The 25,317-nt window shown below is 45.1% G+C and overlaps 1 protein-coding gene across 1 annotated transcript in view; it reads right to left on the bottom strand.

The window, feature by feature from the left end:
- The window catches only part of CARMIL2 (capping protein regulator and myosin 1 linker 2), a 1,059,949-nt gene that overhangs the window by 424,602 nt on the left and 610,030 nt on the right, over nucleotides 1–25,317 (bottom strand). Inside the window, exon 29 of the mRNA XM_075188807.1 lies at nucleotides 24,608–24,730. Coding sequence (XP_075044908.1) covers nucleotides 24,608–24,730 — 123 coding nt within the window. The remainder of the gene's footprint in view (nucleotides 1–24,607; nucleotides 24,731–25,317) is intronic.

Raw genomic sequence — 25,317 nt, 5'->3', positions numbered from 1 at the left:
TTGGAACACATAGACTTTTCTTCACTGACTACATTTCATTTGAAGCAATTTTGAACAGATCATTGTGTTTATTGGCTAGAATAGGGCATCAATTTGATTAGGTTTTTGGCAGTTTTGCTGAGGCTTGGAAAGGGTCTTCCATCTGATTGATAATACATCTAGGATATTAATTACAGTGACTCGAAGTGCAGTCTACACACAAGCTGAGAAGTGCAGGGGGGCTCGCTACTCACATGCTTATCAAGGACACACATACTATTCCACATTCACTGGTTCATGAATGACCAAATTAGGTAACCAGCACTGGGTCATTAGCCCGCTGCAATTTTGCGCCGACCAAATGTCCGACCACCTTACGTACGGCATGTAGTTGGCAGACTACAGAGAGATGTAGTTGATACACGAGGATGCTTCATTCCTAACTTAGGGCAATGTGATTAATTTTTTATGAGGTAATTGGTATTTATCAGCATGGGCCCTAAACACAATAGCATCCAGTAGTTAAGATTAGAACAGCTACTGCTGTAGTTGTACACTATTGGCTGGAATGTAAACCCCATGGGGATGACCTCTGGTTGGTTCATGCTGGCAGGTCTCCCTCCCTAAATTTCAATGCAACTCTTCCAGCGTTCATTGGAGTAGTGGGTCTAAACCTGTCTGTTTACGGCACCCTTTCCTTTCGGTTTGTGGCGGCTACTGCCACAGCCTTGAAGGGCTCTTCCATTGCAACATTGCAATATATAATGGGTATCTAACTCCCCCACACCTCTTATCTTTCGGTAACCCAGGGTTTTGCTGCTTTTCAATTTTAGCAAGGGCATGAAGGGATTTTTTCCTATTTTCTTCTCTGGATCATGGCCTGATTAGAAAGGTGTATCTGAGGTTTTATGGGTTTTAACCTCCATATGGCTTTCCGTACCCCCCTCTCTTGGTTTCCCCACCACCCAGGGTGGTTGCTCCTGGGGTATACGGCTGAGCCTTGACTGCAAATTACTTTGCTTTGTCCAAGGTACAATTGGCCAGCAGATCCAGATTTGTGATGGGCCATTCATATCTGTACTGGGCGTCCAGACGTTGCTTGACCCATGACTGGGCCTCCTTTCCCTATGCTGTGAAAGTGAAATGGTTAAGGTGAGGATTAAGATGGCCATCTCTTATACTACTTTTGTCGGCCACTGTAGCTATTAGCAGTTCCTCCTGATATACTGGTCATTCACCTAGGGGGTATTGACTTGGGTAAAGGCAAGTCGTTGGATTGGTTGAGCTCCATTAGGGAGGATCTGCGTGCTATTTAGGCATGGTGGCTGGCAGTAATGTTGTGTTGATCAAACCTAATCTCCTACTCTCCTGGAGAGTCACTATTCCTACCACATCAAAAGGACCTACCTTGGGAAGGTCAATAGGTGCGAATTATTAAGTCACTCAGGTGGGTTGTCATTGGCCACCCTTCAATCATAATGGCGTGGGTGCACCAATTTAGGTTAGATGAGGTTTCTCCTGATGGAAAAGGGTATAGGGCTTAGAGCAAATATTTTTTAAGGTTGGGGCTTTAGTTCGGACATTTTGTGGCGGGCTGTTCATGCATTAAAGGACTTCAGCTTGGCAGGAAAGCTTTTGCAGTCAGCGACTAATTTATACAGTACTATCACTGATTGGCTGCAAGTCACTGCTCCTTTCGAAGCAACCTGGCTCTTGGTCGTTTTTTGTAGGTGTCCCTTTGACCTGCTTTCTGTAGGCACGTCATTATGAGCCTAGAAGGGGTGTAGTCACTATGATGCCTGATTTAGCACTGGTTGATCATAAAGGACTATGTCCTGGGAACAGTGGTTACTGCCTGTTGGCCATACATTGTTTGTTTTTGCTATTAGTTGTTAGCAATTTTCTTTCCTCTAGTCACTAAAGCATATAAAGTGTGGAATTTCACATTGTTACTACGTCTTCCTTCAGTTGGTGACATGAATGATGAGATTATTTTTTTTTCAACCTTTTATTTATAACAGGAGGTAGTAACAATACAGGTCATTGAAAATGGTAAATATGATTAATAAGAGGTGCCAGGAGAGAACATGAACAAGGCATGTTCATGTTAAGAGTAATGTAACAACAATGTAGATCTCTAGTGAATGCTAGGTGTTCATGACCCAGCATTATCATACAACAAAGAAATCCAAAAAAACAAAATAGAGAGACCATGTAGGGTTGGGGACACAAGGGAGGTAAGAGGAAGATGATAATTTTTATTGAAGCTGCAATGTTTTACGCGTGGTTGTGGAATATCTAAAATGGTCAGAAATTTTACTGCCCACGAACAGCCTCTCCTGCATTGACCTGCTGGGCAACAGGATGCTATCACGCTTAGTTCCTCTTTCAAATGATTGCTTCACAGACAATTGTGTAAAATGCTTACTCTTCTTGGTTCCCTTCAGCATAGATGTATCACCCCCACAAGCAGCATCTGTAGCATGCAAGGATGTCTCTTGGGAATCATGGATTGCATTGGGGAGTCAGTTGGAAAATTGGCTGCTGGACTACGTACTAATAATAAGGAGTTTGATGAAGAAGGTGTTGATGCCGGTGAGGATTGCATGAGTTATCTATCCATTCAGCTTCTACCTGATGCTGGACTTCTTGCTACTATACATAATTTTCCACGTTTTGACAAACTACTTGAATGAACTCGCTGCAAATGAGGTAACAGAGAGGAGGTGCCTAGGTGATCAACGTCCCTACCTCTACCTATTTTGGCCTAACAAATGCTACTGATGCCTTGAAAATGTTGTCTGGTTTGGGATAAAATTATTGCCAAACAGAAGAGGTAGCTTTTTAGGTCTTATGTCCTGGCATAACAATGCACTTATCATGGGCATGAGGTGGTATTACTGGTGGCTGCCTTAGTTCATCACAATCATCATCATCACCAACTTCATTATCTCGTTCAAGTACAACACAATCATTTTCAGATCCAAAATTATCTCCCTCATCCTCTTGCACATTTGCAACTTCCATAGTAGCCTTCGCAATTTCTGTGGGTAAATCATCATCAACACTAATGCTATTACTACCCATCATCAGATATTTATATAGCGTCAGTAATTCCGCAGTACTGTACAGAGAACTCATTCACATCACTCCCTGCCCCATTGAAGCTTACAATTCTAAATTCCCTAACATAGACACACACACACAGACAGAGAGAGATAGAGAGACCAGGGTAAATTTTGATAGCAGCCACTTAACCTACCAGTATGTATTTATGGAGTGTGGGAGGAATCCGGAGCACCCGGAGGAAACCCATGCAAACACAGGGAGAACATACAAACTCCACACAGATAAGGCCATGGTCAGGAATCAAACTCATGACCCCAGTGCTGTGAGGCAGAAGTGCTAACCACTAGGCCACTGTGCTTCCCACATGGCATACAATACATGGCATTCAATGTAGTACAAAACAAAGTGCAGTAAAAGCAAAGAGTAATAAATATAGACAAAGAGCAATATGTATAAACAAGTACCAATTTAGCAAAGGGAAGTGCATAGGACATAGAGGTAAAAGTGAATTCCAATGTACAGATAGGAAGGGAAGGAGAGAGGGAGGGTAGTGAATAATGGGATGTACCTGTGCCCAGTAGAGAGGGCAACACTTACAGGATCAGAGCAGAGATGGAGAAGAGGAGGAACGGGAGAAGAGGAAAGGTGGGGGCAGGAGTCAAGTGAGGAAAAGGAGAGAAGAGGCAGAGGGCTAAGAGCAAAGGAATACATGAGGAGGAGGACACAAATCCGTATGAATTATGTTTGAAGTGTACAAATATATACTTTAAGTGTATTATGGTGTAGGAGTATTTTCAAGATCCAGTTATCATAATCATTCCCATCCTCAAATTTCCAAATGGCTGAGGACTCTTCGCAGGAGGCTGATCTATTATTACAGTGTCTAAATCTAAAACCTCAGACTCGCATATAGTACTCATAGATACCCTCCTTAGACTCTCCTCAGGATTTTGTAAGTGCCCAAGTTGTTCTTTAATCTCAGTGTTACCTGCAGGCACTGATTTGGCTGTTTTTGAGATGGTAGTAACAGACGTACACTCTGAGCGACAAGGTGGTGCATGTGAAGTTGAAAAAGATGCACAACCGTATTGGAACCTATGTTTTGGAATGTCCATTCTAGTAAGTATACCAGTACCAGCAGTAGCAAGACCCCTATTAGCAAAAAGTGGCCATAGTCTGAGCCTTCCTTTGCAACTGGGGGTGGTGTATGAAATGTTAGCTTTTTTCCTTTCTTTGGACATACCATCACATTCATCAGAAAATTCTATCTTAATCCTCCTCCTTATATCAAGAGTTGATGTTTTCTTTGAGATTGACTTTAGATTGACAAATATTGTTTGGATTTTGAGGATGTTTTCATAAACTTTCTTCCCACATTACCTTTTTACTAGTAAAGGTCATCACAGGAGTACTACTGCCAGTACGTGTACTGGGCTGCTCCTGATCTGTACAGTGATCCATGGCTGCCATGAAGTTTAATGCTACTTGAACTGATTAGAGCTACCACACCAAGGATGGCTGCCACCACACCGGGGAATGCCCAATGAGATAGGGAAGGAAAGCAATTTATTTTACAATTCTTATGACACTGCTCCACAATATACTTCTAAGACTAGGTACACACTGGAGCGTTTTCATCCAAAAAATCGGGCAAATCAAAAGACATAAGACCGTTCGGTCGGAAGTTGGGTTAGTGTGTATAGTGACACGATGGTAGAAAGTCATTTCAAAGTGTCGATTGTGGGCTCATTTGGTCGTACAAATGATCATGTAGTGTGTATAAATTTCTGATCGATCCACAAGCAATTGCCAATAGTTCCTTGAGCTGCAGCTCCTATGGGGTCATGTGTATGTTAATTTCTGATGTCTGTACCTGTCAGACATGGTGCGATGTCCGCACGACAGTCATTTGGCAGTTAAGTGCTTCGAACAGTAAAGCAATAACAGGTTCTATTGCATTTATGCGTACAGCATATATCTGCCAGTTAAATTATAATCCTTTGTCAGTGTAGTGTTCTAAAAAAATAATAATGTTTTATTTATATGTGTATTACTTATGTTTGCCTCCATAATTACAACCCTTTGTCCCTATATTGTACACTCAATACACATTCATAAAACTGCAAAATATGTGTATTACACTGTATATGTGCTAATGAATTAATGAAGAAAACGTGTTACCTTATGTGACAGGATGGACCGCCTACACCACCCTGTCTGTTGTTGCTGGGAATTGGCTGGGCTTACTTTGCCACTGTTCCCTTTCACTATCCCAAATGCGCCCTCTTGCCGCAGTAAGAGGGGCTTACAAATGCTGCCACCACTGGACATCTTACCGGCATCCAGAACCGGGTTTCCGGACCTCTTACTATGGATCAGGGTTGCTGTGGATGGATCCCCCCTGGTCTATCACACTGACCGGGGCTGCAGGGTAGCAGGCAGAGCGGTGGTACCGGAAAAGTCCAACCTCAGAAACAGCCAGAGAAAGGATTAGATTTAGGGTCTAATCTGCAGATCACAGGAATACAGCAATATTGAAGATGTTTTCAAGCAAGTCTTTGAAGAAAGTGATGTTTATTTGCTCTCACACTGGTTGGATGTACCAGTGATCAGGTCAGATGAAACAAGAAGAACAACTTATCAATATAAGCCAGTGCCTTTTATACAGTTTGGACACAGGCTATTTTTAGAATCAGGAAGCAATGTGTTTACACAAACATGGATTTACATGCATGGCAAAGCCCACAATATTTACACTTATCTATGACATTCTAGAGACGCTGTGATGTCCTGCATCACATGCTGTTTACAGTGTTCAGAAAGGTTTGAACACTCTGACAAAAGGCCATACAGTAACGACCCCATGCTGGGCCTTTGGCAAGAGCAGGCATTTGACACTTCATCACAAAACTTAGTTAGCAATTCCTGCTATCAGACTCCCTCCTCATATGCCTAATTGGAGGTGTCCACTAGCAACCTTACAAACCCCAAACAATGACACATCCATACCAAACACATCCCAATACACAAAAGACCTCCATCCACAAAAGCTCATTGTATCAGATATATACATCAGAAATGAGGCATTTCCTTTAGAAAGGTTAAAACAGATTAAACAAATTTTCTACCCTGGTCTCAGAGATTTCCTATCTCAAAATATACACAATATCTAAAATAAGTGCATGTGCATTTATATAAATAAGCGCCCTGTGCTATTTCCTTTAAATAAATGTATACCAGAAGTTATTTATCTGTGATCCAGTCACACTCATCCCCCCCCCCTTGTCCATGCAGCAACCAGCGTGCCATGTCCGACGATTTAGCTCCTGGTCCGCAGTGTCCTAGCGTTATCGGAGGTAATCCAGAGGATCGGCTCTTCCTGCCGAGACAGTCCAACTGCATTTCTGTGAGCCTTTTATTGCTTGTGAAATTATGTCAGACTCATAAATTTGAAGTGCAAGGCTCCAGCTCAACAAACGGCCATTTTCCCCTGAGCTGTGTTGTAGCCACTTTAAAGGATTATGATCAGTCACCACAGTAAAATGTCGTCCATCAAATAAGGTTGAAGTTTTTTCACTGCTCACACAATGGCCAAACATTTATTCTCAATTGTGGCATACCCTACCTGGAAGTTTAGCAGTTTTCTGCTCGAATAGGCCACAGGGTGCTGCTGCCCATCAGGCCCCACTTGGCTAAGTACTGCGCCCAGTCCATGCTGTGACGCGTTAGTTTGCACAATAAATTCCTTGTCATAATTAGGTGTCAACAGTACTGGAGCACGAACCAGGGCTTCCTTTAGCGACTGAAATGTCAGCTCACAAGCGGATGTTCAGTCAACTACTTTTAGGAGTTTAGTCTTAGTAAGATCTGTCAGAGGCTTCGCTACAGTACTAAAGTCTGGGACAGAACATCTGTAGTCCCCTGCAGTCATTAAGAATGCTAGTACATATAACTTTGTCATGAGAAGTGCCAAATGGGGATGTCAGAGGTACAGTACCTCTGTGATCGTGTGGCCAGTCTCAGCTTGTCTTTACCTTAGCTGGTTCTGACCTAAGCCTTCCTCCCCCCACACGATCACAGAGGTACTGTACCTCTGACATCCCCATTTGGCACTTCTCTGCCCTAACAGTCAAACATGCCCACCCAATCTTCCCTAACACCAGCCCTATTTGATCCAGATTATCTTCCCAAATCTTACAAAATTGGAAATGTCCTCTAGGTAACCCTGAACTCTGTCCAACTCACTTACAAAAGTGTTAATACAGGGCAAGGGGTAGGTGTCAGACATGGGCACAGGCAGGGGACCTACTATGTCCACAATCACTCGCTGAGAAGGTTCCCCAATTATTGGCAAATTCCTGAGGCGAGCACAAACACGGGGGCACCCAAGATGCTGACACACATTAGACCATGTTGTCATCAGACATTCCAGGCCAGAAAAAGTTCTGTGTCAGGCGCTTCAGTGTTCGGTCTCTGCCCTGGTGTCCCGCCATAGGAGTTTCATGGGCAACTGACATTAGTTGCGTGCGAAAGCCTCGTGGTACCACCAGTTAAACTTGTCCCAGACTGGTCTATCCCTATCTACCTTTCTAGCTACACAGTACAAATACCCTTTACGCCAGGTCACACTCCCTATCTCCATCGCTGGAAGGCTGCCACCAGCCTGGCACCTAATGATTTCCAGCGAGGGATCAGAGAGCTGCACTGCCCTGAACTCTTCCCTGTGCCCCTCACTATCGTCTAAGTCAGGATACGCTGCATGGGGGTCTATGTTGGGGTGACTAGGGCCAGTTAAAGTGGGGTCAGTCAAAGGGGGGTCACTGTGTTCAGCTATAGTCACCGATGGAGCTGGCATACTGCTAGCGACAGAAGCACCACCGGGCACCCCCACAAGATCAGGTTGGCAAGAGAAAACATCCTTTGCATTGCTAGAGGACGTACTCTTTCCAGAGGCAAAAGGCTGGCTGTTTCTTGAAGAAATAGCAGATGTGGTCTTCTCTTCTGGACTGGCTGAAGCTGTGGCTGCTGGTGATGAATGTTTTGTAGCAGCTGTGGTCTTTTCCACTGGGCTGGATTATGCAGGTGTAGATCCTGAAGACTGTAGCTTAGCAGCTTGGCTCCAAGTAATAGAGTTGAGAAATGCGGTCACAATTCCACCCCCAACATCGTTGCCCAAATTCACATCAGTTGGGAGGCCATCCGTTACGATAACATCTCGTAACTCCTGGCCATCATCTCCCGAGTCCAGATACACTCTTGCGACAGGCACTTCCTTCTCTAGTCCATCTGCCACAGTAACTTTGGCAGTGCGATCCTGCAATACTGCAGCAGGATCAATAAGATGGAGACTCACTACAGTGATTGAGGCCCCTGAGTCTCTAAGTCCTTCTCCCTGCAGGGGTCCCACTTGGACCGGCTGTAGGTTCCTCCACATGTTTTTGGGGGTATGCGCCCCACCTCTTTCTCATGGAGGAGTAACGAATCCCTGCTTCACAATAGTAACACGGTAGCTCATCTCAAGTCCCTCTTTTCTGAGTATTTTGAAATTAACGACTCCTCAGACATTTCGCCCACGACCCTATGGAATGCTCATAAGGATGTCATTAGAGGGCATCTTCTTGCCCTAGCATCCAACACCAGGAAAGAGAGTCTTGCAAAAACTATCCGCCTCACTGCTTCCCTACAACAGTTAGAAGCACAACATAAGGCCAATCCAGACCCTATTATTTTTCAAGAGATTGTCAAAGTACGTGGCTTGCTTAACCTCCTACTTTCACACCGAGTAGCCAATAAGTTAAAATGGCTGAATCAATGTTACTACGAATAGTGAGACAAGGCCGATAAACTCTTGGCCTCCCGTCTTCGTACTAAAATCTCAGCCCGTAATCTCCTGGCCATTAGGGACTCCTCCGGGGTGCTGGTGTATGACCCAAAAATGATTCAATCTGCATTTCAAAAGTACTATCTAAAACTTTACAGCCTTCCACAACCTTCGGACGCTACTGCCCGTCAGAAGCAAAAAGAATGTATAGAGGAGTTTCTGGTTAACGCCCACCTCCCTATATTGTTCCACCAGGCGGCTGCCCGTCTTAGTGAATGCATTACCGTAGATGAGGTCGAACAGGTAGTAAAGGACGCAGAAGGCCGGTAAAGCACCTGGGCCAGACAGGTTCTCGCAGCTTGCTATAAGAAATTTGCAGTCCAGATGGTTCCCCGTTTGTGCACCCTTTTTAACTCCATTTTTAAAGGAACCCAGTGGCCCGGGAGTCCCTAGAAGCTAGGATTACTCTGATTCCTAAAGAACACAAAGATGCCCATAATTGTGCTAGCTATCGCCCGATATCACTCCTCAATAACAATGTTAAACTCAACGCCAAAATTCTTGCCAATCGATTAAATTTTGCACTTCCTTTCCTAATCCACTACGATCAGGTGGGTTTTATCCCCGGTTGACAAGCCAGGGACCACACGAGGAGAGCTGTTGACCTTATCCATATACTCAATACCAGAAAAACCCCCTCAATTATCTTGGCGCTGGATGCCAAAAAGGCCTTCGACAGAATCTCCTGGCAGTTCATGATCCATACATTGAAACATTTTGGTCTGTCTGGAGACTTCCTGTCTGGAATCCAGGCCTTATATTCCTTCCCTTCGGCCAAGTTTGTGGTCAATGGCTCTCCTTCGGATCCCATACTGATGAGCAATGGCTCACGTCAGGGGTGCCCCCTTTCCCTTCTAATATTTGGCCTTGTTATTGAGCCCTTGGCGGCTACTATTCGAGTGTTCCCAGATGTGCGAGGGGTGCACACGTGGGGACCTGGAGAGCAAGATCTCTCTTTTTGCCAACGACGTGCTTTTGACCCTGCAGTAGCCGAGGACCTCTCTGCCCAACTTATTCACCATCATGACCCATTATGGAAATCTCCCGGGTATAAAATTAACATCACTAAATCTGAAACAATGCTCCTTAATCTCTCTCTCTGCGATTGTCAGGATATTACCTCCCAATTCCACTTTCGGTGGCAAAAGAAAAGGTTAAAGCGGCGGTTCCCAAACTGTGCGCCGCGGCTCCCAGGGGTGCCGCGGCGCTGTCACTGGTGTGCCGCGGGCCAAGCATTGAAAAAAAGAAAGAGCACATAAACTTACCAATCCGCCGGGCGCCGGGACCCAGCAGCCTCCTCTCTCCCGCAGCTGCCAATCGATTAAATTTTGTACTGTCACTGAATATTGACGTCAGTAACAAGGTGCTGCGGGAGAGAGGAGGCTGCTGGGTCCCGGCGCCCGGCGGATTGGTAAGTTTCTGTGCTCTTTCTTTTTTTTCTATGGCTGGCACGCGGCAGAGGATTGAGAGGGATTGTGACAGCGGGGGCAGAGAGGGTGACAGCGGGGGCAGAGAGGGTGACAGCTATGGCACAACGTGGCAGAGAAGTGTAACAGGGGCAGAGAGGGTGACAGCTGGGGCACAACGGGGCAGAGGAGTGTAACAGGGGCAGAGGAGGGTGACAGCGGGGCAGAGAGGGTGACAGCAGGGGCAGAGAGGGTGACAGCTGGGGCAGAGAGGGTGATAGCGGGGCAGAGAGGGTGACAGCTGGGGCAGAGAGGGTGACAGCTGGGGCAGAGAGGGTGACATCGGGGGCAGAGAGGGTGACAGCTGGGGCAGAGAGGGTGACAGCGGGGCAGAGAGGTTGACAGCTGGGGCAGAGAGGGTGACAGCGGGGCAGAGAGGGTGACAGATGGGGCAGAGAGGGTGACAGCGGGGCAGAGAGGGTGACAGCTGGGGCACAACATGGCAGAGGAGTGTAACAGGGGCAGAGAGGGTGACAGCTGGGGCACAACGGGGCAGAGGAGTGTAACAGGGGCAGAGGAGTGTAACAGGGGCAGAGGAGGGTGACAGCTGGTGCACAACGGGGCAGAGGAGTGTAACAGGGGCAGAGGAGTGTAACAGGGGCAGAGGAGTGTGACAGAGGGCAGAGGGGGGAACAGCGTGAGAGAGGGCAGAGGAGGGGGGACATCGTGAGAGAGGGTAGAAGAGGGGGGACATTGTGAGAGGGCAGAGGAGGGGGGACATTGTGAGAGGGCAGAGGAGGGGGGACATCGTGAGAGAGGGCAGAGGAGGGGGGACATCGTGAGAGAGGGCAGAGGAGGGGGGACATCGTGAGAGAGGGCAGAGGAGGCAGTGTGAGAGAGGGCACACGGGGGACCCGGAGAGCAAGATCTCTCTTTTTGCCGACGACGTGCTTTTGACCCTGCAGTAGCCGAGGACCTCTCTGCCCAACTTATTCACCATCATGACCCATTATGGAAATCTCCCGGGTATAAAATTAACATCACTAAATCTGAAACAATGCTCCTTAATCTCTCTCTCTGCGATTGTCAGGATATTACCTCCCAATTCCACTTTCGGTGGCAAAAGAAAAGGTTAAAGCGGCGGTTCCCAAACTGTGCGCCGCGGCTCCCAGGGGTGCCGCGGCGCTGTCACTGGTGTGCCGCGGGCCAAGCATTGAAAAAAAGAAAGAGCACATAAACTTACCAATCCGCCGGGCGCCGGGACCCAGCAGCCTCCTCTCTCCCGCAGCTGCCAATCGATTAAATTTTGTACTGTCACTGAATATTGACGTCAGTAACAAGGTGCTGCGGGAGAGAGGAGGCTGCTGGGTCCCGGCGCCCGGCGGATTGGTAAGTTTCTGTGCTCTTTCTTTTTTTTCTATGGCTGGCACGCGGCAGAGGATTGAGAGGGATTGTGACAGCGGGGGCAGAGATGGTGACAGCGGGGGCAGAGAGGGTGACAGCTGGGGCACAACGTGGCAGAGGAGTGTAACAGGGGCAGAGGAGTGTAACAGGGGCAGAGGAGGGTGACAGCGGGGCAGAGAGGGTGACAGCAGGGGCAGAGAGGGTGACAGCTGGGGCAGAGAGGGTGATAGCGGGGCAGAGAGGGTGACAGCTGGGGCAGAGAGGGTGACATCGGGGGCAGAGAGGGTGACAGCTGGGGCAGAGAGGGTGACAGCGGGGTAGAGAGGTTGACAGCTGGGGCAGAGAGGGTGACAGCGGGGCAGAGAGGGTGACAGCTGGGGCAGAGAGGGTGACAGCGGGGCAGAGAGGGTGACAGCTGGGGCACAACGTGGCAGAGGAGTGTAACAGGGGCAGAGGAGTGTAACAGGGGCAGAGGAGGGTGACAGCTGGTGCACAACGGGGCAGAGGAGTGTAACAGGGGCAGAGGAGTGTAACAGGGGCAGAGGAGTGTGACAGAGGGCAGAGGGGGGGGACAGCGTGAGAGAGGGCAGAGGAGGGGGGACATCGTGAGAGAGGGTAGAAGAGGGGGGACATTGTGAGAGGGCAGAGGAGGGGGGACATCGTGAGAGAGGGCAGAGGAGGGGGGACATCGTGAGAGAGGGCAGAGGAGGGGGGACATCGTGAGAGAGGGCAGAGGAGGCAGTGTGAGAGAGGGCACACGGGGGACCCGGAGAGCAAGATCTCTCTTTTTGCCGACGACGTGCTTTTGACCCTGCAGTAGCCGAGGACCTCTCTGCCCAACTTATTCACCATCATGACCCATTATGGAAATCTCTCGGGTATAAAATTAACATCACTAAATCTGAGGCACTGCTCCTTAATCTCCCTCTCTGCGATTGTCAGGATATTACCTCCCAATTCCACTTTCGGTGGCAAAAGAAAAGGTTAAAGCGACGGTTCCCAAACCGCGGCACTGTCACTGGGGTGCCGCGGGCCATGCATTGAAAAAAAGAAAGAGCACAGAAACTTACCAATCCGCCGGGCGCCGGGACCCAGCAGCCTCCTCTCTCCCGCAGCTATCACTGAATATCGACGTTAGTAACAAGGTGCTGCGGGAGAGAGGAGGCTGCTGGGTCCCAGCGCCCGGCGGATTGGTAAGTTTCTGTGCTCTTTCTTTTTTTTCTATGGCTGGTGCGCGGCAGAGGAGTAAGAGGGTTCATGACAGCGGGGGCAGAGAGGGTGACAGCGGGGGCAGAGAGGGTGACAGCGGGGGCAGAGAGGGTGACAGCTGGGGCAGAGAGGGTGACAGCTGGGCAGAGAGGGTGACAGCGGGGCAGAGAGGGTGACAGCGGGGGCAGAGAGTGTGACAGCTGGGGCAGAGAGGGTGACCGGGGCAGAGAGGGTGACAGCGGGGGTAGAGAGGGTGACAGCTGGGGCAGAGAGGGTGACAGCGGGGCAGAGAGGGTGACAGCTGGGGCAGAGAGGGTGACAGCGGGGCAAATAGGGTGACAGCTGGGGCACAACATGGCAGAGGAGGGTAACAGGGGCAGAGAGGGTGACAGCTGGGGCACAACGGGGCAGAGGAGTGTAACAGGGGCAGAGGAGTGTAACAGGGGCAGAGGAGGGTGACAGCTGGGGCACAACAGGGCAGAGGAGTGTAACAGGGGCAGAGGAGTGTGACAGAGGGCAGAGGAGGGGGACAGCGTGAGAGAGGGCAGAGGAGGGGGGACATCGTGAGAGAGGGTAGAGGAGGGGGGACATCGTGAGAGAGGGCAGAGGAGGGGGACAGTGTGACAGAATGGCAGAGGGGGCAGTGTGAGAGAGGGCAGTGCGTCTGGATGCAGCGGGGGCAGTGTGTCTGGATGCAGAGGAGGCAGTGTGTCTGGATGCAGAGGGGACAGAGTGCCTGAGGGCAGAGTGCCTGGATGCAGAGGGGGCATTTTTGCATACAACTAAATAAGTATTTCTGTCCTGACCTAAATACTTATTACAATTTTTTGACCCAACTACTTCTAAAAAAGGACTGCTCAATAATTATTTTGGAGGGGTGCCTTGAAAAGATTTGGAGACTCTAAGGGTGCCGCAAACTGCAAAAGTTTGGTAACCACTGGGTTAAAGTATCTGGGGATTTACATCACCACCAACTACGAGTTCCAATTCCAGGAGAAATACCCGGCTCTTTTTCTCAAACTCAAATCTGATATCTTTTCTTGGAGGCCCCTAATTATTTAGTGGCTGGGCAAGATCATTGCCGTTAAAATGTCTGTTCTACCTCCGCTCCTTTACCTATTCCAGACACTTCCCATCAGGGTCCCTATCTCCAAATTGAATACTATGCAACGACACTTAGTTAAATTTGTCTGGTGGGGCAGATCTCCCAGGGTCCAACTTGCACTGCTTAAGAAACCCACAAATTGTGGAGGTAGTTGGTTTCCTGACCTCAAGGCATATTACTGGGTGGCCCATCTAAGTTCTGTTGTTACCTCCTTTGCTCCTCCGGCCTCCCACGCCTGGGCAGATATAGAAGCCGCCTACCTCTCTCTACCAGACCTTTCTAGTATTTGGGGCCTACCTAAACAATCTAGGCTTACATTGATCAAGCGCTTTCCTACCTTACTATTTGCCGCTCGGAACTGGGAGACCTGCATGAGCCATCTTTCCGTCCCTTCGACTCCTCTGAATATTACTACCTTATGGCACAACCCTGCCTTCTCCCCTGGCAGACTTCGGTCTATCTCTTTAGCATGGATCGCCTCTGGTATCCACTTTGCTGGCGACCTTTTGGACCGGAGAAGACCCATGACTTATTATGCTATCTGCTTTAAATACCCCGGCCTAAACCCGCCCTTCTACCAATACCTACAAATCAGGCACTTTCTTCTCTCTCGCTTGTCGGGTGACTCACCTCCACTGATATACCCCTTTGAGACCCTTTGTCTCTCCTCACCTCCCCGGAGAGGCATGATTTCTTCAATCTATAGCCTGCTGCTAGACAAGATGCTGGTCTCTGGGAATAGCCACGAGAGGGAGTGGGAGAGGGACTTGCCCCCCCCCCCGAGGAGGACTGCTGGGAGACCATCAGAATGAGCATAGCCTCCAGCTCCATATCTACTTTAATTAAGGATAATGAGTACAAGATCTATACAGATGGTATCTTACGCCTGGTAGACTAGCTAAAATGTACCTGACTGCCTCCCTGGCCTGTTGGCGGGACTGCGGCCATAGGGGTACTTTCTTACATATCTGGTGGTCTTGCTCGGTCATCTCCTCCTTCTGGGATAAAGTAGCTAGCCTCCTGTCCTCTCTTCTCCAATACCCTATACAGAAGGACCCTTGGTCCTTCCTCCTTTGCTATCCTATTCAAGATGTTGATATCCACTCTGCGAAACTGGCCTCGCATGTCCTGGTAACCGCTAGGTGCTTGATAGACAAATTGTGGAAAAGCGCAGCACCTCCCCGCGTCTCATCTCTATAATCCTATGTTTGGTTCATTGCTAACATGGAGAAAATCACCTTCTACTTGCGAGATAAAGAAGACAAGTTTCACCAAATCTGGGCCCCCTGGTTATATCACTAATGCCCCCTTATGGATTGCCTCTTCCGTACCGGGGACTCCTGCTTATAAGATTCCTATAGGTGGAGTCATTCCCTTTGCTCTCTGAGGTACCTCCTTGTCTTAGTTCACTATGGCAGACGACCACGCCACCCACTATCCCTTTAATAATTTAGATATTGCTTGAGCCAGCACGACTTTTCATTTAATATGTTTGGTTATGCATAGCAATTCTAAACATGTGTTGTGACAGTGTCTGTTGGATTTTGTTTTGTTATTTTTTTCATTTTCTGTTATCCGCCACATGATTGCTGTCACCTGTGAGTGTTTAATAAAAAAATTTGAGTAAAAAAAAAAAAAAAAGCATTGTAAAATAGAAAATATTCAAATATATAGTGTTTTTTTGGGGTGTGTAGCTGCTGCTGACCCTCACAAGCAGCCACCATTTTGACATGATGTCTTTGAGAAAATTGCCCTGAGGTATCTTTTGGTCCAACTCTTTTCCATCTATTGACATCTGCTACCGCTATTGCTAAATACAGGGTGTTGAATCATCGGCATTAATTTCATATCTACCAGCAATCGTTGAAGATATATGTGCTCATCAGTGGACACATGCTCTAATAGTATTAGGAACCACTATATACTAGACGTGGTTGCGGAGGGAGGATATTTCGGGCTGCATACAGTAGAACAGCCAAGGATGGCCAGTGCGACTTTTTCACTTCGTGGACGGCGAGAACTATCACATATATTCCAGTGAACTGGTAAGACGCCAATACCTCTATTTTCCATATTTGTGGTCATACTAAGAACTGCTTACAGGAGTATCCACTCGATTACCAGCTTCGATTGAGTTTGTGTAGCAGTCAATATCCAAACTAAACCTACATTATTTATTGAGTGAGAGTATCTGCTCTAATATATTTCGTCAATACTCTGGGATTTTAATAAGCTAAGAAAGATTTTAGAACAGAACATTACAACAAATTATACCAATATCAATTTATTATTATTATTATTATTATTATTATTATTATCGTTTATTTGTTAGGCGCCACAAGGTTTCCGCATCACCGTACACGGTACAAACAGTAGACTATACAGGGTAAAACAGTACAGAACAATAAACACATAGTACCAGTACTTCAGAAACTCCAGGCAGGCAAATACAGTAAAGACGGAGCGGAAGAACAGGTATGGAGACAGGAGGGGGGAGGGGCCCTGCTCATACATCCTAAGGAAGGGTAAATAAAATCAGGCACAGCAGGGAGCCAGTGAATCAAAGAGAAAAAAGGGGCCAGGGGAGAAACAGAAGAGGTGAGAGGTAAGTGGATGGTTGGTAGGCCAATTTATATTGAAAAGTATATGCTTATACTCTTTGCACTTTTTTCTATGTCAGTATATTTGATGAATTATTGTATATTTCCTCAAAGAAGTTAGGATGTGTTTTACTTATTTTTTTATAATTAATAAATCATTTTTAAAGAATATCCTCAGTACATTATCTGTTCATGATTCTATACACACTATTGCACACTTTGCCTTACAATTTCTAATTTGAGGGTTGCAAACCTCTTGCAAATAATGGTACAAATAATTACCACGGTCATAACAAGTGCCAGAAGGTATATGTTGTCTTGTTCTAAACTACCACTTGAGAAAACGAGATTTGAATATATATATACAAATGACGTTTTGTCTGGTTTTGAGATCTGAATTTGTCAGATCGTGTCAGATTTCACAAAATCAGAACCACTTATCTCTAAAATATATTTTAATAAGACATACATTTAGATAGAAAGGTATTGACCCTAGTGGTGAAAGACTAGTAACAGAAAGCTACCCAGCTTTAATACTTAATTTGAAAAATGTATAAAAGATGTCAAATTGAGAATGAAAATGATAATTTTTTTTCCATTAGTAAAGATTTACAACTGTCATACCTTAGACAATGATTTTAAGGTTGCTAAAATTTTCGAAGAACTGTACCAGGTATGCAAAACGCAATATATTAAATGTGGTCCCCCCCAAAAAATCTTAAGTGGTTTCTTACCTCACACACCATTCGTCTAATTGGAGCGACAGCATTGGCCTTCCAGATACAGTCTTTTGCTGGGGTGGAGAACACTTCCAACTCCCTAGTGCAAAAATTTTGCTGGCTCCACTTTGAACATGAAGCGGAGGAGCCAGTGGAATGATTTGGGCCTGGTTGCTCTTGGTCAGCGACTAATCTTAACCGAAGTATAAGTAGAGGTGAGTGAAGTAATGAAAGGGCAATGTGGACAGAGGTGTGTTTTGCAGGATGGGTGAGGGATGATATAGTCCTAATGATAATGTCATGAAAGGAGAGAAAGAAAAATAATTTGGCAAGCATTGGGATTTATGATTAAAATAGCAAAAATAAGGGAATAAAAAAACTACCTAGTTGCAATATTCTGTGCAATCAGAGTAGTGCAAAGTGAGGCTGCAGTAGATGTAGTTTATTCCTGGATGTCTCGATAGCATGGACTAATGATGTGGAGAGCCATGTGGGAGAGTGGGTGGAAGTGTTGAATGGAGAGTAATTAGGAACAGGTGATGGAGTAGCTGAGTTATTGCAGAGTCATGAGAAAGGAGAGTGGTTCAAATTCAGTTTCATTTAAGACAAGTGAGGAGATGTAAGTCTGTGCAATTTTATTGACGGCTTTGGACTTCATTACTGACCTTCCTAATAGCCATGACTTCAATACTATTTGGGTGGTGGTCGATCGTTTCTCCAAATGGGCACAATTCGTCCCTCTTAAGAAGTTGCCATCTGCTGCCGAACTAGCCATTCTTTTCATCAAAAACATTTTTTGTATCCATGGTTGCACCCTGGAGATCATTTCCGATAGGGGTGTACAATTTATTTCAAGATTCTGGAAGTCCTTTTGCAATAATCTATGAATCAAGCTAAAATTCTCATCGGGTTACCATCCCCAAACCAATGGTCAAACTGAGCGAGTCAACCAGGATTTGGAGACGTTCCCCCGTTGTTACTGCTCTGATCACCTGTCCTCTTGGAGTGCTTATCTACCTTGGGCAGAGTTTTCACATAATATTCATCAACATGAATCCTCCAGAGTGACTCCCTTCTTTACCATCTTTGGCAGACACCCCATACTTCCCACCTTTTCTGAAGCTTCCAGTGCATCAGTAACTGTGGCTCAAGATATGGTCTATGACTTTTCAAAAATTTGGACTCAAGTACGTACTAAACTTCTACAATCCTCAGAACGGCACAAGCTCTTTGTTGACCATCATCGTAGGAAAATTCCAGTTCTTCACGTAGGGCACAAGGTCAGGCTATCCACGCGCAACTTCAGACTCAAGCTGCCATAAATGAAATTAGCCCCTCGATATATTGATCCCTTTCACATCTTCCATATTATTAACGCGGTTACCTATAAGCTCCATTTACCATCTTCAATCCATGTACATAATTAATTTCATATCTATCTACTAAAGCTGCTGGTCCTTAAGGAATTCTCCAATTATCAGCTGTAACAATCCTGTCCAGTTTTGTTACTTTCCCTGTCTGCTCTATTCTTCTGTGGATCACATGACTCGCCCTCAAACCTGCTCTATTTAAACTCCGCACTGACACCTGCTTACTGTCAGTGCAATTTGTTGCTACCCTGACTCCATGGACCCTTGTGTATCCTGACCCTGTGTCTTCCTTGTGAAAGAATTCCATTTCTTTAACCAAGTGCTGGAGCACTTCTCCTGGGACTTCCTTGCTGCAAGTATCTTCATGTGCATTTTACAAGACTCTGTTTACTCTCAAGTGTGCCTCTACTGTGATACCCAGACTCTCATTACCTTCAACCCTGCTGCATAAGAACATTTGTCATACCAAACAGACTGGTTCGCTTACACTGCTAATTCCTGGACTCTGCGGTGTATAGACTTTACCTTGCATCTCTGTGTAGTGTCATCTACTAATCACCGAACCCTGTAGTATCCTGGACATTGGTTATTGCTACCTTCTCTGTAGTGCACTGAGTGCTGACTATTCTCATATTTGCTGTGGTTATTAAAGCTGATATCATCTGTGCTGTGTACTGCTGTTGTGTATATCACCTTGCCACGCTCCGCCGCGTCTAATTGACACCTGCATTGTATCACTGCCTCTGCTACAGTCATGGTTATGCTCCACTGTAGCTAATTACCAACCCTTTTGTGTGCTTAACCTTGTCGGATGCTCCATCTCTGCATTGTCATATATTGTGTCTCCCTGCATTGCTGTATGTGGTGTTCCGCCCTGGATTCCTCTCTGCCTCACTCCCAACACTATGGCTTCTCGTATATTGATGCTTGCATTGCTATATGCTCTCCCTGTGATTTGCAGCACTTGTTGCTGCTTCCATTAATCTAACCATTCTTGTTATTTCTGTATTATGTACGTTACTAATATTTCCACGTATTAGCTGTGACATCTTTACATATTTATGCTTCTCCATTATATGTGATATCTGTATTATACATCCGCAGATTATACTTCATTCCAGTCATCTGTGCATATTTATATATATGTTTATTATTTATTCATTGAAGTATTGAACACAGTACATCTGTGTCTTGCTTCCTTATTCTGAACCCTAATTAAGACTCAGCACCAGGTCGTGTACAGGCCTGCTCTGACTAATCAGGCCTGTTTCAAACCAGATTCGTAACATCAGCCTCCGCCTCCTCCTATCAAGATGGCTCTGGGCAATGAATATGAGGTTGAATGCATTTTGGGGTCACAATCTTTTTGCAGCAAGACTCAATTCCTTGTCCACTGGAATGGTTATGGCCCTGAAGAGAGGTCCTGGATGGATAAAGAAGACCTACATGCTAACCATCTGCTAAGTACTTGAAGAATCAATCTTCCAACCCTTCTTTTTCAGGGGAGGGGGGTACTGTCAGGCGCCATCTCCGCACTGACACTAGGTGCAGGAGATGGTTGTTATGAGTCGCGACTCCCCGACGGGCCGCCGCGGCTCACTTACAGCTGTCCTAGGCGTCCCAGCCGTCTCCATGACGACCGGGACGTCACTTCCGCCCTCCATGTCCCGGTTGCCTGGGCAACAACCGGACGCTCTGTCTCCCCTGCCGCAGTGCCCGGCCAGCTGTCCTACAGCCGGGCGCATGCACGCAGAAGAAATTAAACACCTTATTTTTCAGTGCTTATCTGCAGCATACTCATATTTGCATATTATGTTTTGTAGACGTTCCTAGATAGGGGAAGCTTGAATATTATATATTATTAGTCATGGCCTTCTGATTGGTGATTAGTATATTGGGAGGAGTCTCGCTGGCTCTCTGCTCCTATTAGTTTTCCTCGCTACTTAAGGCAGTGACGACAAAGCCTCACTGCCAGTTATAGCTCTCAGTGTAGCTAGGCTCCCTGGTTCCTGTTTCCTGCTCCTGTGCTGTGTTCTAGATCTGATTTCCCGTGTATGACCCCTGGCTTGTTTCTGGACCCTGTTGTATTGCCTGTGACCTCTGACCACGGCTTGTTCTTTGGATACGTTGTCTGCTGCCGGCCCTCGACCCTTGCCTGGACTTCACTCTGCTGTCTGCCATAACACTCTATTCCTGGGTTCTCCCCAGCTGGTACACATCTCACGACCCTCTGTTTGTCTGCAGCCAAGTCTGTCCCCACCACTATGGGCAACAGTGAACACCAGACTTTTGGAGCAGACTCTGGGGTTTACTGTACTGGCTGGAGGGGTTCCTAACAACGGGCACCTGTGTCCTCCCGACAGCCACGTCTGGCAACAGGACTCTCACTTGTTTTCTTATGCACGCTGTGTCAGTGTATCTGACCGCCGAATCTCATTCACCCTTTCAGGGTGCACCCTATCGTTTATATAGGATCCTCTGACACCATTAGGGTGCCAGAGTATTGGTTCACTGCCTGCTCCAGCATCTCCTCTAACTTTGTTCTTGCATAATTTGGTTCTGACTTGGCTTGTTCCCTACTTCTCTCCTGTGTTATGATTTGGCACCTTGTTGTTCGGTTGGTTCAATTATTAGATGACCTGACTACTCTCTAAATCCCCCTGTGTATGCTCTACTCAGCTGGCTCTGATCTGGACTGTCTGACTACACCTGTCTACTACTGTCACTACGTGACTGTCTTAGAGAACCGCGACCTGCGTACTCTAAACCCAAACTACCTTGCGGAGGCCCCTGGTGAATACCAGGGATACGATAGACTCCGCGCCTCCCTGTTCAGTTGCGTTAATACCGGTTAGCAGCCATCCATGCTAAATTCTGTGATGGTTGATTATTGTGAATAAATGACAAGTGAAAGTCAACCATCTTAGATATGGTATTGATGGGATCCAGAACTGACATGCATATGCTAATATGTGCACAGAGAACCACTCAGTGACTAGAATGTTAAAAATTATGATTCAATTGCAAACAATGGCGCAACTGCATTATCTTGTGTCAAGCTGTGGGTACTGATAACAACAATAGATCATTATTTTCGACTTGCAGCTCGGTACATAATCAATGAAGATACAAATGTTGCATGCAGGACAGTCCGCAGGCATCTGCGGATATAAGTTAATTGCAGGTGCTCAATAGTTTAGCTTCAGCGGCGGTGGAGTGGCCCATGGAGGAGGCAGCCCGAGCATAAGTTCTCAAGTAAATGCATTTGTTTATTTTTAAAAAATAATATTACTGTTATATCTGGCCCATTAAAAAACAATATGGCTTTTAATAATCTTCGTTTTTTTTAATGCTTTTATTCTGGTACCACCATCCTCAGGTGACGTTACCAAGACCAGTATTGTCACAATTCGGAGGACTTGGGATGCCCGAAGTGTTTGCCTGGTTTGACACTGCCCCCGTTAAGGTGCGGAGTCTAACTGAGAGGGAGGCTTTCACCAGAGGCTGCCGCAAGGGAGTATGGACTTAGAAGTTTTATTCTTCAATGCAGAAGGTGTTTTTTATAGTGAGGCTATAGCTCATTGATGCCATTCATATTGCAATGTGGAACACAAACATTTCCAAAAAATTAGAAGGCAGAGATTCTTGGACCTGGATGTCAATGTTGAATCTTTCAGTGGAATTTCTGCTATTTTGGGAAAATGAATACTAGTGTTTACAGTTTATTTGTAAAAATTTACAACTTTGGTACTTTCCTTGTTAGATGCATAGACAAAGAGTAAAGTAAAAGCATCCCCTTTTATGGCTTTATGGGACAACTAGCTGAATGTGTTGGAGTGAATTCTCCAATGGTCTAAGTCTTGTGATAGAAATGAAACACTAAAGTAAAGCATTTCTAAATTTATATTTATTTTTTTTAATTTATTTTTTGGTACCTAATTCAAAGAATACCTGCAAAAAACAGATATGAAACTACCACTATTACAGTAGATGTTTTAACATGGGGTGTTCAGTTTTTTAGATGAAGTGTTTCTTGTTTTCTGAGCCTTGACATGTATGCAGTCAGTAATTGAAACACACATCATATATCTATGCTCAACACTAGTTGAATATGTATTGAATTGCATTCCTTTGAGTGAAGCAGCAATAAAAATAAAACAATGAAGTTAACTACACTTAATTAAATTAAGCAAAAAAAAAAAAAAGTACAAAGCAATGTTCTACATTTTCAAATTATCCATAAATGAAAATATTGAGATGTCTACTATTCTAAACTGGCTACATTTATAGGTAGTTGTTATGGTCCCTGAGGGCAACTATCAATAAGGATTGGTGCTGGCTTTCCCGAGGCGCAGTATCTAACAGACCCCCTGGTCTTCACCAAGAACTTCCACAAGGCAGGATGGATTTTGCTGCCGGGAGCCCGCAGGTCGCGACCCTCAGGGTAGCACCCTGATGTGGTAGAAAGTAGATAGATGGATGCAACTGTATAGTTTCAAACTTCCCACCCAGGGTCACATGATCGCAGTGCCGTGCAGGAATTAAAACAAGCGGACCCTGCGGTTGGGAGCGTGGAGCAGGTATGTTCTTACAGTAGTTACGTCATAGTATAAGAAAAACAGTGATACTTTGAGAGTAAAAGTGTTTTCTAGAACATATGACAAAGGTTCTGACTGTAAGGACTGAGGAACAGTCCCATAGAATTGGGACTGTCTCAACTAAATCTGCATAGCTCGGAGGTATCACAGTAACCTAACAGCCTGTTTTGTTTGCATTTCTACCTACTCTTACTCCCTATTTATACACAAAATCATATTTTTGGATGCAAAGTTCAGTGAAGATCATTTCTGAAAATCATGCACCTAGTTTTGCATGTCTGGCTATACATTCAGCTTTTTATTTAAAATGATATTTAAAAGTAGACCTTAACCTGGAAACAGACATTTTGAAAATATGACTGAATTATACTTTCTCTAGCTTTTCTTTGAATGCGTTTATAGTTTTAATTATTTATATATATTTTTTTTAGTTCAGATATTGTTCACTGAATTCTGTTATTTTTCTATAACTGTCCATTATTTATTGACATGTTCAGATCAGTAACTGAGGACGTGGGGTCTTCAGTTACTGATTTGAATAAGTTATTAAATAAGCTCTTGTTTGGTCACTTTTATAAACTCAACACTCTTTACAGAAAAAAATATCAAAGAAATGATTGAACTGGTTTCTGAATTTTGCACTACGTTTCATGAGCATTACAACATTTTCATATGCCCCTATTAGAGCTGGTGCAGCTATTGCAGGATAGCCTGTTTTCCAGTTAAAGTTTTAAAAAAATCTGGCTGATGCTAGCCTAACACACAGGAATATGGAGAGTCATATATATATGTAAAAATGAAGTCAGGGGTCAGTAGAAGATTGAAAGCCTGATTGTATACAAAAATGGGTTGCTCAGCCACTGTCTCCTAATGCGAGGGAGATGTTACCCATTTGTCTAAATGGAATACCCTTCTGCTATGCAGAACAGATACTCCTCCTTAACTTCTTTACCTACATTTCTGCTCCATTCTCCACCTGGTTGAACTGTGTGACGTGCCCTAAACATCAACAGATTACATTATCTTAATATTCTTTCCTGATCGCTAAATGTAGTACTTCCATATTCACTCTTCCACCTCTAACAGGGAGATTCACAGTATAATACATTGGCACTCACAGTCAGGAGTTTTACATGCCCTTGTATTTGCAAATACAAAACCATACTAACATGAAATCCAATAAAAAGTTAATATTGCAGGTCTCAAATCAAATTTCAGGATACCTTGTTACAATAGGTTAAGTAGGTTAGTAAAAGGCTAAACTTACCTCTTCAGCTGAAATGTCTTTCCTTGTAATGTCAAGGAGATTGCTGACTTTTGTAAGCAAGTTGTCTTCAAGTTCTATCTGAATATTATGTGTAGCCATTGATGTTTTTGAAAACTTATTTTCCTAACAAGAATATGAAAAAAATGCATCACTTTATGAAGGGCAAAACATGAAGTTGTTCATTTAATTGAATACAATTTTGCATTTTAAGTGATTTATGTTTAAAGAAATTACTATATAAATCATAAATTTAGTGAATTGAAATAGAGTGAAAACAAATAAAGAGGCAGTGTGGCAGATTGGGTATCCCAAATTTAAAAAAATATTTTGATGCTGCACAGCTATCGCAATATATTAATATTCATTCTCCTTTTGGGTCTAAATTCTTGGTGACATTGAGTCTGATCTACTCCTATCATCGACACCAGCTATCATGTGGCTGCCATATTCTTTTTTGTCCCCTGAAGCTCACTACAATGCATTCCCTCATAGGATATTGGCTAATATTAGATTTCCAAATGATCTAACTAAAGTGGGAACATTTCCTATGTTTACAAGTGTGACTGGATCACTCATAAATAACTTATGGTATAAATTTATTTAAGGGAAAAAGCGCAGGGTGCCGATTTATATAAATTGCCAATGCACTTATTTTTAATATTGTATATATTCTGAGATAGGAAATCGTTATTTCTGAGACCAGGGTAGAA

This window comes from Mixophyes fleayi, chromosome 10, assembly GCF_038048845.1.
Source record: "Mixophyes fleayi isolate aMixFle1 chromosome 10, aMixFle1.hap1, whole genome shotgun sequence".
Lineage (NCBI taxonomy): Eukaryota > Metazoa > Chordata > Amphibia > Anura > Limnodynastidae > Mixophyes > Mixophyes fleayi.
This window is presented reverse-complemented; position numbering and strand designations above follow the sequence as displayed.